Source organism: Leuciscus leuciscus (assembly GCF_965113295.1).
Source record: "Leuciscus leuciscus genome assembly, chromosome: 8".
Taxonomy (NCBI): domain Eukaryota; kingdom Metazoa; phylum Chordata; class Actinopteri; order Cypriniformes; family Leuciscidae; genus Leuciscus; species Leuciscus leuciscus.
The window spans coordinates 26,601,414-26,616,045 of record NC_138732.1 but is presented as its reverse complement, the minus strand read 5'-3'; the positions used below and the strand labels follow the sequence as shown (position 1 = coordinate 26,616,045).

At 37.0% G+C, this 14,632-nt stretch overlaps 2 protein-coding genes across 2 annotated transcripts; one reads left to right on the top strand and one right to left on the bottom strand.

The window, feature by feature from the left end:
- The first annotated feature begins 5,054 nt into the window (after positions 1-5,054).
- ccng1 (cyclin G1) lies at positions 5,055-11,033 on the top strand. The gene is made up of 6 exons (XM_082177816.1): positions 5,055-5,220; positions 6,902-7,165; positions 7,286-7,536; positions 8,017-8,095; positions 8,175-8,285; positions 10,002-11,033. Exons 2-6 carry the CDS (start codon positions 6,902-6,904, stop codon positions 10,191-10,193), a joined length of 897 nt encoding a protein of 298 aa, XP_082033942.1. The 5' UTR covers positions 5,055-5,220; the 3' UTR covers positions 10,194-11,033.
- Positions 10,694-14,592, bottom strand: nudcd2 (NudC domain containing 2). The gene is made up of 4 exons (XM_082177817.1): positions 14,262-14,592; positions 12,516-12,564; positions 12,286-12,437; positions 10,694-11,446 (listed from the first exon to the last, which is right to left on the bottom strand). The coding sequence occupies exons 1-4, from the start codon at positions 14,448-14,450 to the stop codon at positions 11,363-11,365; spliced, it is 474 nt and encodes a 157-aa protein (XP_082033943.1). The 5' UTR covers positions 14,451-14,592; the 3' UTR covers positions 10,694-11,362.
- Between the last annotated feature and the right edge of the window lie 40 nt (positions 14,593-14,632).

The following is a 14,632-nucleotide window of genomic DNA, read 5'->3' as shown; positions in this document are numbered from 1 at the left end:
AGCAAATCCAATCAACACACTAGAAAAAACATTAGTGAAATGAGGGAATTCCAGCAACCTCATATGAAGTTCATTATTGAAATCTTCTTAACGTTGATAACACAATCAAAGCTCTAGAGCTTTCTTTATTTACCTTGTTTACATGTTATTGGTATGTGATGAAATAACTGGTCCTGAGTTTCATATTGACGTGAATATCATATCTGTGCCATCAGTATAGCTGAAGCAGGAGCATAAGATAAAAGATGTATATATTTTCAGATCATATACATATATACACATACTACCAGTGTGTATATATAGTTTAGAACATATATAGTTTTACGATTATAAATATTTTTGAAAGAAGTCTCTTATGATTACCAAGGCTGCATCTATTTGCTCAAAAATACAGTAAAACCAGTACTATATATTGAAATATTATATTTTTGTATTATGTTATATTATATTATATTATATTATATTATATTATATTATATTATATTATATTATATTATATTATATGTTTTCTATTTGAATATATTTTAAAATGTAATTTATTCCTGTGATGGTAAAGCTGAATTTCCAGCATCATTACTCCAGTCTTCAGTGTCACATGATCCCTCAGAAATCATTATAATATGATGATTTGATGCTCAAGAAACATTTATGATTATTATCAATGTTGAAAACAGTTGTGCTGCTCATATGTCTGTGGAAACCGTGATACCATTCAGAAGTTTGGGATTAAAATAATTTAAAAAAAATTAAAAAGCATGATGTTCAGCAAGGAAACATTAAATTAATTAAAAATGACAGCAAAAACATTTATAATGTTACAATAGATGTATATTTCAAAGAAATGCTGTTCTGTCAACTTTTTATTCATCCGGGAAAAAAATATTGTATTACAGTTTCCACAAAAATATGAAGCAGCAAAACCATTTTCAACATTGATAATAAGAAGAAATGTTTCTTGAGCATCAAATCATCAAATTAGAATGATTTCTGAAGGATCATGTGACACTGAAAATTCAGTTTTGCATGACAGAAATAAATTACATTTTAAAATATATTAGAAAAACAGTTATTTAAAATGTTAATGATATTTAACAGTATTAGGCCTACTGATGATTTGTTGATTAAATAAAAGCAGCCTTGGTGAGCATAAGAGACCTCTTTATAAAACATTAAAAAATGATTTCACACTTTTGATCAGTAGGCTATGAAACAAAATGTTTCCTGTGCACAGCTTCAAAAAAGACAGTAACCCTCCCTGTCTGAGCCCATCTGTATTAGTCTCTGTTTATATGTACTGTATATGAGCCAATATGAGTCATTCTCTCTTTCTATTGACATGCGAATCTTTGTGAGTCTTATTATTTGCACCCGTTTGCCTCTGAAGCCTGGAGAGAGGGGTCTGAGTATACTGTAGCATCATGGCACCTGGCAGACAGAGTGTTGGCACGGCCGAGGATACAGAGACAGATTGAGGCTGACACAGCAGACCTTCACTTGGCGAAAGGCTGGCACTGCCTGCTGTGCGGATCAGAGCAGGCCTCCGTGACTCGTCTCGGGGAGTGGAAAAAAAGGAATGCTGTTGGACTTCAGTTCCGGCTGCAGGATGGTAACAACAACAGCGGAAAACGTTTGGAAATCCTTCACAGTATGATGCCATATTCTAAATGTCATGGAGCCAAGTGTCTCACAAAGAAATTGGGGCATTTATGAAGGGCTCTTTCCTTACGTTTAGAGTGTCAAACCTGATTTGAATGGCAAGGATGATAAGGGATATTTTCTCTTTGGCTATTAATATTGAAAACAGTTGTGCTGCTTAATAATTTTGTGAAAATTGTGCATTTTTTCAGCATTCTTTTATGAATAGATATTTCAAAGAAACAGCATTTATTTGAAATAGAAAACTTTTGTAACAATTTAATGCACCTTTTAAAAAATGGCGGCAGTTACTTTGAAACAAAGGAGAGCAATTCCTCGTTGCAATACGAGAAACATGAAATATATATATATTTCGTAATGTACACTATATAGTGATTTCTGCTTGATGTAATAGGCATACCTGGAAATAATAATAATATAAAAAGACACTGAACGAATTTTCTGACTGAAAAAAAAGAAGAAGATCTGACTGCTGTGTGATCAATTCACATTCGTGTTTTTTTGTTTGTTATACACGGAGACGATAATTGCACCGTTTTCAAAAAGTTTGCGTTTTCAGGCCCGTTTTCAACGCTGTTGTCGTGTAAATGAACGGCCAAAATGCATAACAAGTTTTAAACTTTTAGTTGAAAACGGTGTCGTGTAAACGGCACCAAGTAAAAACGAAAATTCCAAGAAAACGAAAACACAATCCATTAATTTAGCAAACATTATGTGAACGTTTTTGAATGTTCTCTGTATAACTCCGCCCAAGTAGCAGTGCTTCGCCTTCTGAGAATATAGTTCCCAGTATGTATACGGTTAGAAGATGGCTGTGTGTCATGTGACCTCTTTATTTGTACATGCTGTGACTATACAAATCACAACATGTAAATAGGAAAATGTCGGCGTTATTTTGTCACTTATTGGGAGCAGTATGCTAGCTGGAGCCGTTTACCTCCAGTCTTTGTGCTAAGCTAGGCTAGCGGTGGGTGCGTCAGACAGAGTTATGGCACGCACGGAGATGAGAAGGGTATGTATGGACTTATCTAACTCTGGGGGGTACGGTAAATAAGCTAAAGTCCCAAAAAGTCGGCGTGTTCCTTTAACGTTATACTGGAAGGAATTTGAACTAAAGAACGTTAGCTAAAGTTCTGAGGACGTTCCCTGTCAGCTGGGAAGGCCAGGATCACCTGCTTAACTTCCCTCACTATCTGTGCACTGTCAGTCGCTATCAGATCAGCCATGTTCAAGTCAAGCATTTTCAGTTCAGCAATGGCCTGGAGTCTTAATGTCATTTTGCCAAGCTTTCCAGCTAAAAGAGGCTTGCAGATGAATCTCAATAATGAGCCATGTGCACCAAACAGCAGGATTCTTGTCTGGTCTCCTGTTCAAGCTGTGACTTTGAGTATGCTTGCTTTGCACCCAAACAAGGCAACAGGGGGTGTGCTGCCCCATTTTATAATAGAGGATTATTTAAAAATCTGAATATTCAATCAGTAGGAAATAATTAAGCATTCTCAAATCAGCCCTGCATCCGATAAGCATATTGATCAGCCATGGTCTGCAGGATATTGTACACTGAGTCAAGTGCAGAATACAGTAGGATCCTTAATTAGTAGCCTAGCTATAATTATGCCTGTTTAACATCCCAGATCGAGCCATTTATTGCAATTTGTCCATGCACGTATATGCATACATACATACATTCAAACATCCAGTCAAAGTGAAGGACTGAAAGCAAAATGTCCTCCCATGCTGTGTTTCTGCACAGCTCATTAACTGGGGTAAAGCTAGACCTACTTCCCTCATCCTTGAGCTCAGTTTCGTAACTGGGCACTGGGTTAAAATGATCTCTATGGAAAGCTTGTGAAAAAGGCAGGCCTATAACCCTTGGCTCTGGGGGATCTCTTCTCTTGAGGAGCGTCTTGGAATAAATCGAGTGCTGTCTGAAAGGCAGCTGCATCAGAGCTGTCAGATTGTCATGTCGTCTAATTCTAGAAATAGCTGTGAGGAGGGTTAGGGGAAGAGGCTGTCGGATTATCCGTGTTCATAAGAAATGCTTTAAAAAGATCTTAGCATGCTTGCACGATGCAAATAAATGCTCTTTGAACGGAAAATGTCGATTTCATCCTTGGCTTTTGGTGTGAAGGTTTTTGTAGTTATGTTTGGCGCCATCTTTTGGTAATGAAACATTAAGCAGCCCAAGCTAGCAAATTTATTTTATATCAACACAGGCCTTATTTCTTCATTCTGATTTCTTAACACCTTATAAATATTTCACACATTAATATTTTTCTTATTTAAGAAAATAATTGTATTCTTATTTTTACTTATCTTGGAATATGAATATGTTGTCTGTGAACTTGGACCATGTGTTTGTAAATGAAAACTATGTAACTTGTATTTCTATTATCTAGTAATTTTGAATTTGATTGTTTGTTTGACCATTTTGAGTCACAGTCACAGTGCTTATGTATGTTCAGATGTTTTGTTGTTTTGGCGAACTGTTGTTGTTGTAACCTTGGCCTGGAACCTTCTATCTAGAACATTCTAGAACGTGAAAAGCTTCTCAAAGACAATAGAAACAGAAAGACAATTTTGTTTTGATTTTGTTTCAATGTAATCATTATTTAATACAATTTTGTATTCTTTTTCTTAATGTGTTTTTATTTTTATTTATTTATTCATTTTGTATTTATTGAATAAGAAATATTGTGCTCATGTGAGGTTAACTGATGCTTTGAGGGTTTTTTTTTCGGGGCAGTTACAGTGCGGATTTTAGTTTCACATAGTTATGGTGGTGATTTAATATAGCCTACTTTAAATACTTTTTTGTATGTTTCTGTTTCCTAACCCAATGCTTTTACTTTGTGTATTTTTAGAGCTTATATCATTATGAGCTCAATGAGCTTGACTTCAAGGTGACTTCACCCAAAAATTAAAATTTTGTCATCACTTACTCACCCTCAAGTTTTTCCAAACCTGTAAGATTTTCTTTCTTCTGTTGAACACAAAAGAAGATATTTTGAAGAATATTGGTAACCAGACAGTTGAAGGCAGCCATTGACTACCATAGTATAAAAAAAATATATACTATTGTAGTTAATGGGTGCCGTCAACTGTTTGATTACCAATATTCTGTGTGCTCAACAGAAGAAAGAAACTCATACAGGTTTGGAAAAAGAGTTAGTGTGTGATGACAATATTTTCATTTTTTGGTGAACTATCCCTTTCACAGCAATGGGAATCGACTAAACCCCGCCTCGGTCTGCCTGATGGGGGCGTGGTCAAAGCGTACAGACAAACCCGAACCAATAGGCATTTAGAAAGCCGGAGCTCTGTGTCAGCACTGCCCAATAAGGTGATCCTATGTTTGGACATGGACTTTCTCGGAGTATATAACATGGAAGAATCCTGCGCGTCATTGCCTGACGCCAAGGGTTGGGGTGTGCAAGGCGCAGAAGTTATCTTGCTTTAAACTTACGTACTTTGAACTTTCTTTTTTCTTTTTAAGTAACTTTATTTCATAAAAATCAAAGATTTATATATTTGTTTTTAATCAGATCATCAAATCTACAAAAGGTAAGGAATATATTAATTTATTATTAATATATCAGGTTTTGTAAATAAAGGCGCAGTGTACTTATTACATTGCGATATGTTTTTTTCAAGCTCTCTAGATGTTTCTTTTAAACTGATGGTTGATCAGGCCTACACATGTTCTCCACCACCGTAAAACAACAGAAGCTTCTCTATGTTCATACGCTAAACGTTAAATGTATGGCTTGGAAATGGAAGCTAAATTGTTAATATGAATATATATTAAGTTAAAGTTTAACATTAAGTCGATTGAAACAAAACCAGGTGTAGTTGAACGGCTTAAACGGAGCACAAACCTCGTGAACTCGCTGGTTAGTAACTGTTAGCATAGACTGTTTGGTTAGTGGACATGCCCTGACATGACCAGCGGCCCTCGCGCACGAGTGAGCCAGTCTCGAGCTCTGATTTACACCATTGAGTTACGCAGAAAATAAAGACGACGTTGTAAAACATAAGCACTTTTGCGTTGAGTACATTGTCAACGCGTGAATATTGAAGTGCATTAGCAGCTAATAGTTTTGTAAGTCTGGACATGCCCGGGCATGTATTTAGACCCTCGTTCTCAAAGTGCTCAAGGTACACAACACTTGTTTGAGCTTATAGCGATATTCTCCCCCCCCCCCCCCCCCCCCCCCCCAAAAAAAAATGTATGTCTTTAATTACTCACCCTCATGTCATTCCAAACCCGTAAGACTTATATTCATCTTAAGAACTCAAATTAAGTTATTTTTAATGAAGTCTGAGAGATTTCTGTCCCTCCATTGACAGTTAAGCAACTACTAACGTTGCCACTTTGACGCTTCAAAAAGTTCATAATGAGATTTTAAAACCCATTTTAATAAGGTGTTGTCAATTTTCTGAAGAGACTCGATCGCTTTGTTAACGTGCGAGAACCAATGAAGTTAGTTCTGGTGTTACGCAGCATGTTTGAGCTTCAGCAAGAGCCAATGAGGTTTGTGCATTAGGCATGTTAGGTTGAGCTTCTGTTTATGTTCGCTGATCAATGTTTATGTGAATAAAAAGCCTGAATTCAATCTGTTCGTCATAAAGCGAGTCTTCAGAAATGTTGGATTAAACCGTTCGATTCATGGATTAGTTTTACGATCTATTTATTAACTTTTTTTTTTTTTAAAGTGTAGTTGCCTAACGTTAGCTGTCAATGGAGGGACAAAGCTCTCAGATTTTATCAAAAAATATCTTAATTTGTGTTCCTAAAATGAATGAAAGTTTTACATGTTTGGAACAACTTGAGGGTAAGTGATTAATTACAGAATAAATTTTTTTCTGGTGAACTAGCCCTTTAACTTCCACTGTTACAAAGGTATCATTTAATGTCCTTAAAAACAGGTGTAAGACTTTAATATTCTGAAATCAAATATTTTGGGAACACTTGAGCACTGGGAGGTGTATCATAATTTAGCCTACTTCGATTCATATTTACTTTATCGCACTAGTAGTGCAGAGGTCAGATGTTTTCAGCTTGTATTTGCATCCCACGTTAAATTGTCTATCTGGAAAACCGTCTAATAGAAGCATTCAACAACATGCCACATTTGTACATGGCTGAATTATCCACAATGTAGAATTTATTTTGCTGTTATCTTAAGTGCTTTAGTTTAGCGTTTATAATTTAATTCTAAATGTTGTTGTATTACAATTTCAGATGATTGACAAGGTTACCGGAGCAGGGGCTTTGCCTTTTCCAGTCCAGCTCAAAGCTCTTCTGGACCAAGAAGCCAGATATCAGCCCAAACTCAGTGGACTCCGAGTTATCGAGTCTGCTCAGGATAATGGTCTGAGAATGACTGTCAAGCTTCGAGACTTTCAAGTGAGAGAGCTTCTGTCCTTGACACGATTCTTTGGCTTTAGTGGGGATACGTTCTCCCTTGCTGTGAATCTTCTAGATCGATTCCTGGCTGTGGTGAAGGTGTGTATTTTTGGACAAATTTAAATGTTTATTATACCAATGGGCTTAGTCATCTCAGTATTCGACTTTCTGAATATGAATCAAAGAGGTTTTATCTGTAGGCCCCTGTCTTTTCTTCAGATTCAGCCCAAGCATCTGTCCTGTGTGGGTCTCTGCTGCTTCTACATCGCTGTGAAGACCTCAGAAGAAGAGAGGACTATTCCTTTGGCCAGTGACCTCATCAGGATCAGTCAGAATCGCTTTACGGTCCATGACATGATGAGGATGGAGAAGATTGTTCTGGAAAAGCTCTACTGGAAGGTCAAGGCTCCAACTGCCCTTCACTTCCTCAGATTCTTTCACTCTCACATTCAAGAGATGGACACAGAAAGGTGAGCGGCTCGACTTTGTGTATATAATGCTGTTCAAAAGTTGGTAAGAATTATGTAATATTGTGGAATATTATTACAGTTTAAAGTGTCTGTTCTATTCTAATGCATTTCAAAGTGTAATTTATTCCTGTGATCATTAATGCTCAAACATTTCTTTATTATCAATGTTGAAAACCGTTGTGCTGCTTAATTTCTGTGGAAACAATGTTTTTTTTTTTTTTTACGGTTTCTTTGAATAGAAGGTTCAAAAGAACAGCACTTATTTGAAATTAAAATCGTTTGTAACATTATGAATGTCTTTTACTGTCACTTTTGATAAATTTAATGCATCCTTGCTGAATAAGGTATTAATTTCTTAAAGTCTTTCTGACAGTCAGTACCCACATGTTTGAATGAGTGTATGTTTCTTGAAAATAAGCATAACCTGTTTTAAATTATGTAGTTGGCCTACTGAAATAATGTTTCAATGTTTCTTTTCAGTAAGAGTATTCTGAACATTGAGAGGCTTGAGGCTCAGTTGAAAGCTTGCCATTGCTCCTTTATGTTCACTAAAATAAAGGTAAGCTGTTTGGACCATTCTACAGTTCGATATCTAAACAAAGTATGTTTGGAGTTTGACTATAAATCTGTTTCTACAGCCTTCACTGCTTGCTTTGTCCCTTCTGGCCCTGGAGATCGAGGATCAGTATGAGTGTGAGCCAGTTCCGGCTCTGAAAGAGGCTCTAGATGGTCTACTGGAGCGTTTGTCTGTGAGTTTCCTTTAGCAGATTTACTGATTTCCACAAATGGCTGCTGCTTAACTCTTTCCCCGCCATTGATGGAATTTTCCGGCTTTCTGTGTTTTCACTGTTAACAGTTGGGCGCTATTACACCTCTTTTGAAAGATTACTGAATCTCCTTATCGAAACTATCGATGGCATTATGAACGCAGATGCGTATGTAAAATAACCTGATCATCAACATTAAACTGCATATAAATCAAAACTGCTTAACATTACCGAATGAAATGTCGACCCAGGAAGTGCTTTAGGACTGTGTTCTTTGGGGGTGTTGATGGACTTGATCTACTCCATCTGTGTTTTGCTCATCGTTCTGAATGCGACCCAGATGTAGTCTTTGACGTTTTTTTTTCTTTTCTTTTTTTCTCTAAGCTTTTTGCTCAATGTTGCTTGTTTATGAAACCTACTCCTATTCAAGTGTTGATAAAGAATTTAGAAGCTAGAATTATTATTTTTATTTTTTAAAGCAAAAGAGGGTCTGTTCTTTTATATTTTATTTATTCATTAATTTCTTGCAGGTTTAGATATTCATACAACAAAATATTCTGGGGGCAATGAAATATTTGTGAAAATTATGAAAAATGCACTGGCAGGCAACTTAAAAAAAAAAAACGCTGGCAGGGAAAGTTCTTGTTTACTTGGTTGGGAAATCAGGTGGAGACATAAGCGAAGTGTTGCACAACCAGTTATGCTGGGTTCAGACAAAGTCCCTCTAAGACGAGTCATTTCACTCGGTAGCCATCTTTGAAACGTCTCTTGGGCATGCAAGCGCAGCTCCTATCTTTTTGAATGGGGAAACATCAAATTCTCCAAGCTTATGATTAAATTTCTTCTTTTGAAGTCCCCAATTAAATCTGACACGAACTAAATTTGTGTCGTGGACCAGAAACATGTCAGACTACACACTGCTTCCCTACCAATCATTGCTTGAGGTCTATAACGACATGCGTGATGCCATCGAGAAGGCCAAACTAGAGACTGACTTCTGGAAACAAGACTCATCAAACTACCGAAGTGGTGTGTTGGCTTAATGCTAATTCCAGTACTCACGGGGTTGCAGAAGCACCTCCATTACCATTTGCCAGCCTTTATCTTTTTTCACTTTGTCCTGGTAGTACCTCAAAGAAACAACAGAAAGGCTGGAGTATTGTTGCCATAGCTTATGAACCTTTCCTCCATTGCATAATTCCCCCAAGTAGCACCAATACCATCGTCTCCCTTTCGTTTCACCATGTTTGAAAGTGGTGTACGGAAGAGGACCGGGAAAATAAACAAAAAGCTAGTTTTTCTATCGTGAAGCATCTACTGATGCACCATATTTTTCTCCCAACTATTTGCGTCCATTTACATGAACTGTGACTGTAAATGAATTTCCAAGCCGATGGTTTTAGACATATTGTGTATATTTGATCGTTTAGACACTCACACGAAGCCCAAACTATAATTCGCTTGTCTCGTGGTCCGTTTCGGAGCGTGCTGCCTTGGGAACAGCGTCTCTTGCGCCTGGATGTTTAGTTCTGTCCTCCATCGTCACTCGTTAAGCAGGGGCTGTCGTGTTGTGCGTGAGATCTGTCTCTCTCTTCTGAACTGCGAATAGCAAAAATGCATCACAATCAAATTATGAATGTTGGGTGGGGATTGATTCTGTGCAACGATTGTTGATTGGATTTTGCTTTTGCTTTTCAGGTTAAAGCTGGAGACCTGGTTTGCATGAGGGAGCTTGTTGCTAAATGCCTGGCTGAATACGCCACCACCAAGTGCCTGAAACCAAATGGCCAGAGACTGCGATGGATGATTTCGGGTAGAACCGCCAGACAACTGAAGCATAGTTACTACAAGATTGCACATCTACCCACGATTCCTGAATCTGCTTATTAAGACTGTTAGTGTTGAGTGCCCATGACTGAACAACTTAATTCAGTCCTATGGAAAACCGTGTGATTGGTTTAATACTTTAATCTATGCTATGGACACCCAACACTAATTTCTTTAAAGTGCTTCATTTCTGCTAACTTTAATTCCTTCCTCAGTCTTTATGTCCTCTATGACACCTGCCGTGATTGTATTTATTTAACATCCACACTGGCTCAATCTTGATTACTAGTCAAGGGTGGGTTTGAGCAAGTTTATCAGATGGGTTTCACTGGTAAGACTTGCACATGTTCATTTGAATCGGCGCAAAAAGCGCTGGTTGTTTAAAGCAATGAAGTATAGAACCGCCTAGGTCCTCAGTCCACTGTGTGGAAGAGGAGGGAGAAGGGTTTTGAGATTCAAGACAACATCAGAACCAAGAGATCAGGCCCAAAACCCTTAACTCCCACCCTAGGTTGTCAGCTGTTGTAATGCACACTCCTACCCAAGGTGATGAAAATGAGATGGTTTTTTGTTTTTGTTTTCTTTTATTTTGGCTTTCTAATGTGGCATGATGAAATCTGGATGGCTACGGAAATACAGGTTTTAACTTGATTTAACGCCTCTAAGAAAATAGCTAATTACTAACTAACCAGGCTGAAGCTTATTTTACATTTGGTTATTACTATCTTATGTAACATGACCATTTGTTTTATACCTGGTATAAATTCAACTCCAAACAAAGATGAGTGGTTCAAATAAAACTGTTGAAATGGATTGAATTTAATGCAAGTGACTCCTTTGTTTTGGCAGCGTTTTGCAAAGTGATGTAGTTGAACCTTTCAATAAAACTGTATTGAAATGCGACACATGCTTGTTTGTGGTGTTTGAGAAAAGCCAGTTAATAAGTGCTTGAAAAACTTTATTGACATTTAAAGGATGGTTGAGCCAATAGCCTTCTAAAACCACTGTGCTGCATTTACAAAAAACCTTGGCATTGGTAAATTAAAACCACCATAAAGACTCGAGTCAAAGGCTGCTTGTGATTTTTAGATTATGGCTTTATATCAGTAGCCAGATAGCATTGTGGTTATATTTTAAACCAAAGGAAGAAATGTGGAAAATAGGTTCTCAATGGAAATAAACTGGTGCAATTTGGTAAGACTACACCAAGTACATTAATGAAAGTAGTCCTTTTATTTTTGCAAGCTGGAGAAATCTGGTCCACCGCCCTGAAAGTTCCCGGAGATCTCCGCCCCGCTGAAGTCAAATCCAGGGTTCTGTTTGAAACAGAAGGTATAAATAATGATTACACTACTGTTCAGTTATAAAGACATTTAGAAAGTTACAAGAGAAGTTTCTTTAGGACTTTCTATTGATCAAATAATCCTGCGAAAAAGTGCATCACTGTTTCCACTAAAATATTCAGCACAGCTGTTTTCAAAATTGATAAATGTTTCTTGAGCATTAAATCATGATCAATGATACTGAAAATACAGCTTGGATAACATTTAATTACATTTTTCAAATATATTTCAATAGAAAAGTTATTTTAAATTGTACAAATATCTCACAATATAACCGTTTTTGTTGAGCATAAGGACACGGTTACATGACAATGTACTAAAAATGATTTTTTTTCTGCGTACAGACATCAAAATGATCCCTGTTCACACGCATCCACAAAAACAACTACAAACAGTATTCTGCTGCCAAGCCAGTAGTTGAAGAAAAACTACGTGCCTATAGACTGAACATGTAATGCGCATGACGTCACTGTTTTCACAAATTTGTGTTTTTGTAGTTACACGGAGAAGATAACAGTATCATTTTCAAAAACTTGCACTTTGAAACTCACTTTCAGGTCCCCAAAATGCCTCTGTCATGTAAATGAATGGCCGAAATACATAAAAAGTTAAATTTTTACTTAAAAACGGTGTCGTGTACAGAGACTTCTTTCAAAAACGTCTTAAAAAATCGTACTTTTGAAATGTAGTTTGACATAATTTGGCAAATATATACATTTCTATTTTTTTAATTCAGGAGGTTGTTCATAAGACCTTCAGGTACATCTGAATGAAGTGTGAGCCCAGCAGGGTGTAGTGGAATATTTCCGCACCTCTCTCTGGAACCTCTCCAGTGTCAGCTTCCTCTGCATCTGATCCTGCACCCACGGGTCCGCCGCGTACTCTCCCTCCAAAAGAGACTGCCAGCAGTTCCCAGCCTCTCGGTTCATCTTCATGAGAACTATTTGGATCATTTTTTTGTCCTCTGCATGGCACAACAAAGACAACAAGCTACATGCACTATTTACTCCAACATGAATATGTAAATGGCTTTTAGTCTTACCTAACGTCCATGTTGCTTCGTCGCCGACAGTAGATCCAAACAGCTTCCCCTACGAGACGACAGAAAACAATTTAAAATGTAGAAGTAGCTGATAGTTTCCATTAGCATCACCAGCAACGTGTACCTCAGTGGGACGTTTCACATGCCTATGCCACATTGCAGCACACAATAGAGGCGCATGAGAAAATAACTTTATTCAACCATCTCTTCTCTTCCATGTCATTCTCCTAAGCTGTTGACGTAGCGTAACAGCGCAGCGCTTCTGGGTTGTACGACAGAACGTAGGCTCACTATTGGCCGACACTGGTCATGTGTGTGATGCTGGTCAATAGTGAGCCTACGTTCTGTCGTACAACCCAGAAGCGCTGCGCTGTTACACTACGTGAATTCATTCAATTCAGGTCCACATAGGAGAAAAATAATAGTTGAATAAAGTTTTTTTTTTTTTTTTTTTCACAAAAAGTATTCTCGTCGCTTGATAAACGTATGGTTGAGCCACTGTAGTCACTTAGACTATTTTAACGATGTCTTTACTAACTTTTCTGGGATGGCAGATATCGATCACCTAGCAGACTATGAAGGAGTGATCAGCTCTCAGATTTCATCAAAAATATCTTAATTTGTGTTCCGAAGATGAACGAAAGTCTTACGGGGTTGGAACAACATGAGGGTGAGTAATTACTGATATAATATTTTTGGGTGAACCAACCCTTTAAATCATCTGACATTAATAAGTGTGATTTACATTTGCAATATTCCTATAAAAAAATAACATCTTATGAAATTCTATGAAACTTGTTATTACAATATTTGATCACACTTTAGATTAGGGTCCAATTCTCACTATGAACTACGACTTTTGCCTCAAACTCCTAATTACAGCTTATTAATAGTTAGTAAGGTAGTTGTTAAGTTTAGCTTTGGGTAAGATTAAGGGATGTAGAGTATTGTCATGCAGAATAAGGCATTAATATATGCTTTAGAAGTACTAATAAACAGCCAATGTCATAGTAATATGCATGCTAATAAGCAACTAGTTACTGGTGAGAATTGGACAATAAACTAAAGTGTTACCCAATATGTATGTAATAATATGTATTGCCCCAAAATCACATATAAAATATTTATTTGATAGAAACAAGACACTTATGTAATAAAGTTTTTTTTTTGGCCCATGCTTACATAAAATGTGTAATAAAATAAAATAAATTAATATTATAGTAACGGATCATTCCATTAAACCTTTAGCTGAGAGATAATGTGCAAATCTGGATAATGTACAGTTAGTTGAATTTGAGATTTCTGTACAGGCACTGCTAATGTATACTAGTGTGTGTGCACAAAAAAATACAACATAAAACATATTTTACTGTTTTAAACGTTGTTTTTTATTTACTTACATTTTTAACTAGTATTATTGTATATTTTAATGACATCAGAGAGCACATTATACTATAAAATCTGAAGTTGAACATGAAAAGCATATATTTTCATTCACCAATTAATCTTTAGGTTTCAGAAGGCTGTAACATGTCCATTTTGATTGTCAGTTATGGTCATTTGTGTATTAAGTTGTCAAAGTTTACTTTTTAATATAGTTAGGTGTCATTATACGTAGCACAAAACAACAGGACACGAACATCTCTCCACGAAAAGTTACTATCTGGTCTCTATATTAATAATATCTTAATCTAAACACTTTGTAAAGATTTAATTTACTCCTCGTCTCCTCTATGCTCATCATACCTTGAAGATCTGTTGGTCTTTCACACGAAGCTCTATCTGTTTGCTCCCGATGTTACACTTGATCTCTTTGGCTGAAGTACCAGGAGGAACATTGACTTCGATGAAAACCTCTTCCATAGTCTGATACCATGAGCCCCATGCTGTTTTACACGGGATCACACCACTCCTCTCCTCAAAATGCACTGACATACTGCTCCGTTTCACAGGCCTCTCATCAGTGAGATCCTACAAACGCACATCAGCTGCAATAACAGCTATTGCTACAGTGCAGATATATTTCTCATACATTCTGGCAATAGTTCTCAGTGTCTTCTTCTGCAGCGGAATGCTGTGGCATGACGGATCATGTGGGCCATCTAGTGTTGGAGAGT

Coding starts and splice junctions, on each gene's coding strand:
- ccng1 (XM_082177816.1), top strand. CDS start 6,902: ATGATTGACAAGGTTACCGGAGCAGGGGCTTTGCCTTTTCCAGTCCAG. Junction 7,166..7,285: donor GATTCCTGGCTGTGGTGAAG/GTGTGTATTTTT, acceptor TCTTTTCTTCAG/ATTCAGCCCAAGCATCTGTC. Junction 7,537..8,016: donor CAAGAGATGGACACAGAAAG/GTGAGCGGCTCG, acceptor GTTTCTTTTCAG/TAAGAGTATTCTGAACATTG.
- nudcd2 (XM_082177817.1), bottom strand. CDS start 14,450: ATGTCAGTGCATTTTGAGGAGAGGAGTGGTGTGATCCCGTGTAAAACA. Junction 12,565..14,261: donor AAGACCAACAGATCTTCAAG/GTATGATGAGCA, acceptor GTCGTCTCGTAG/GGGAAGCTGTTTGGATCTAC. Junction 11,447..12,285: donor TGGAGAGGTTCCAGAGAGAG/GTGCGGAAATAT, acceptor TGTTTCAAACAG/AACCCTGGATTTGACTTCAG.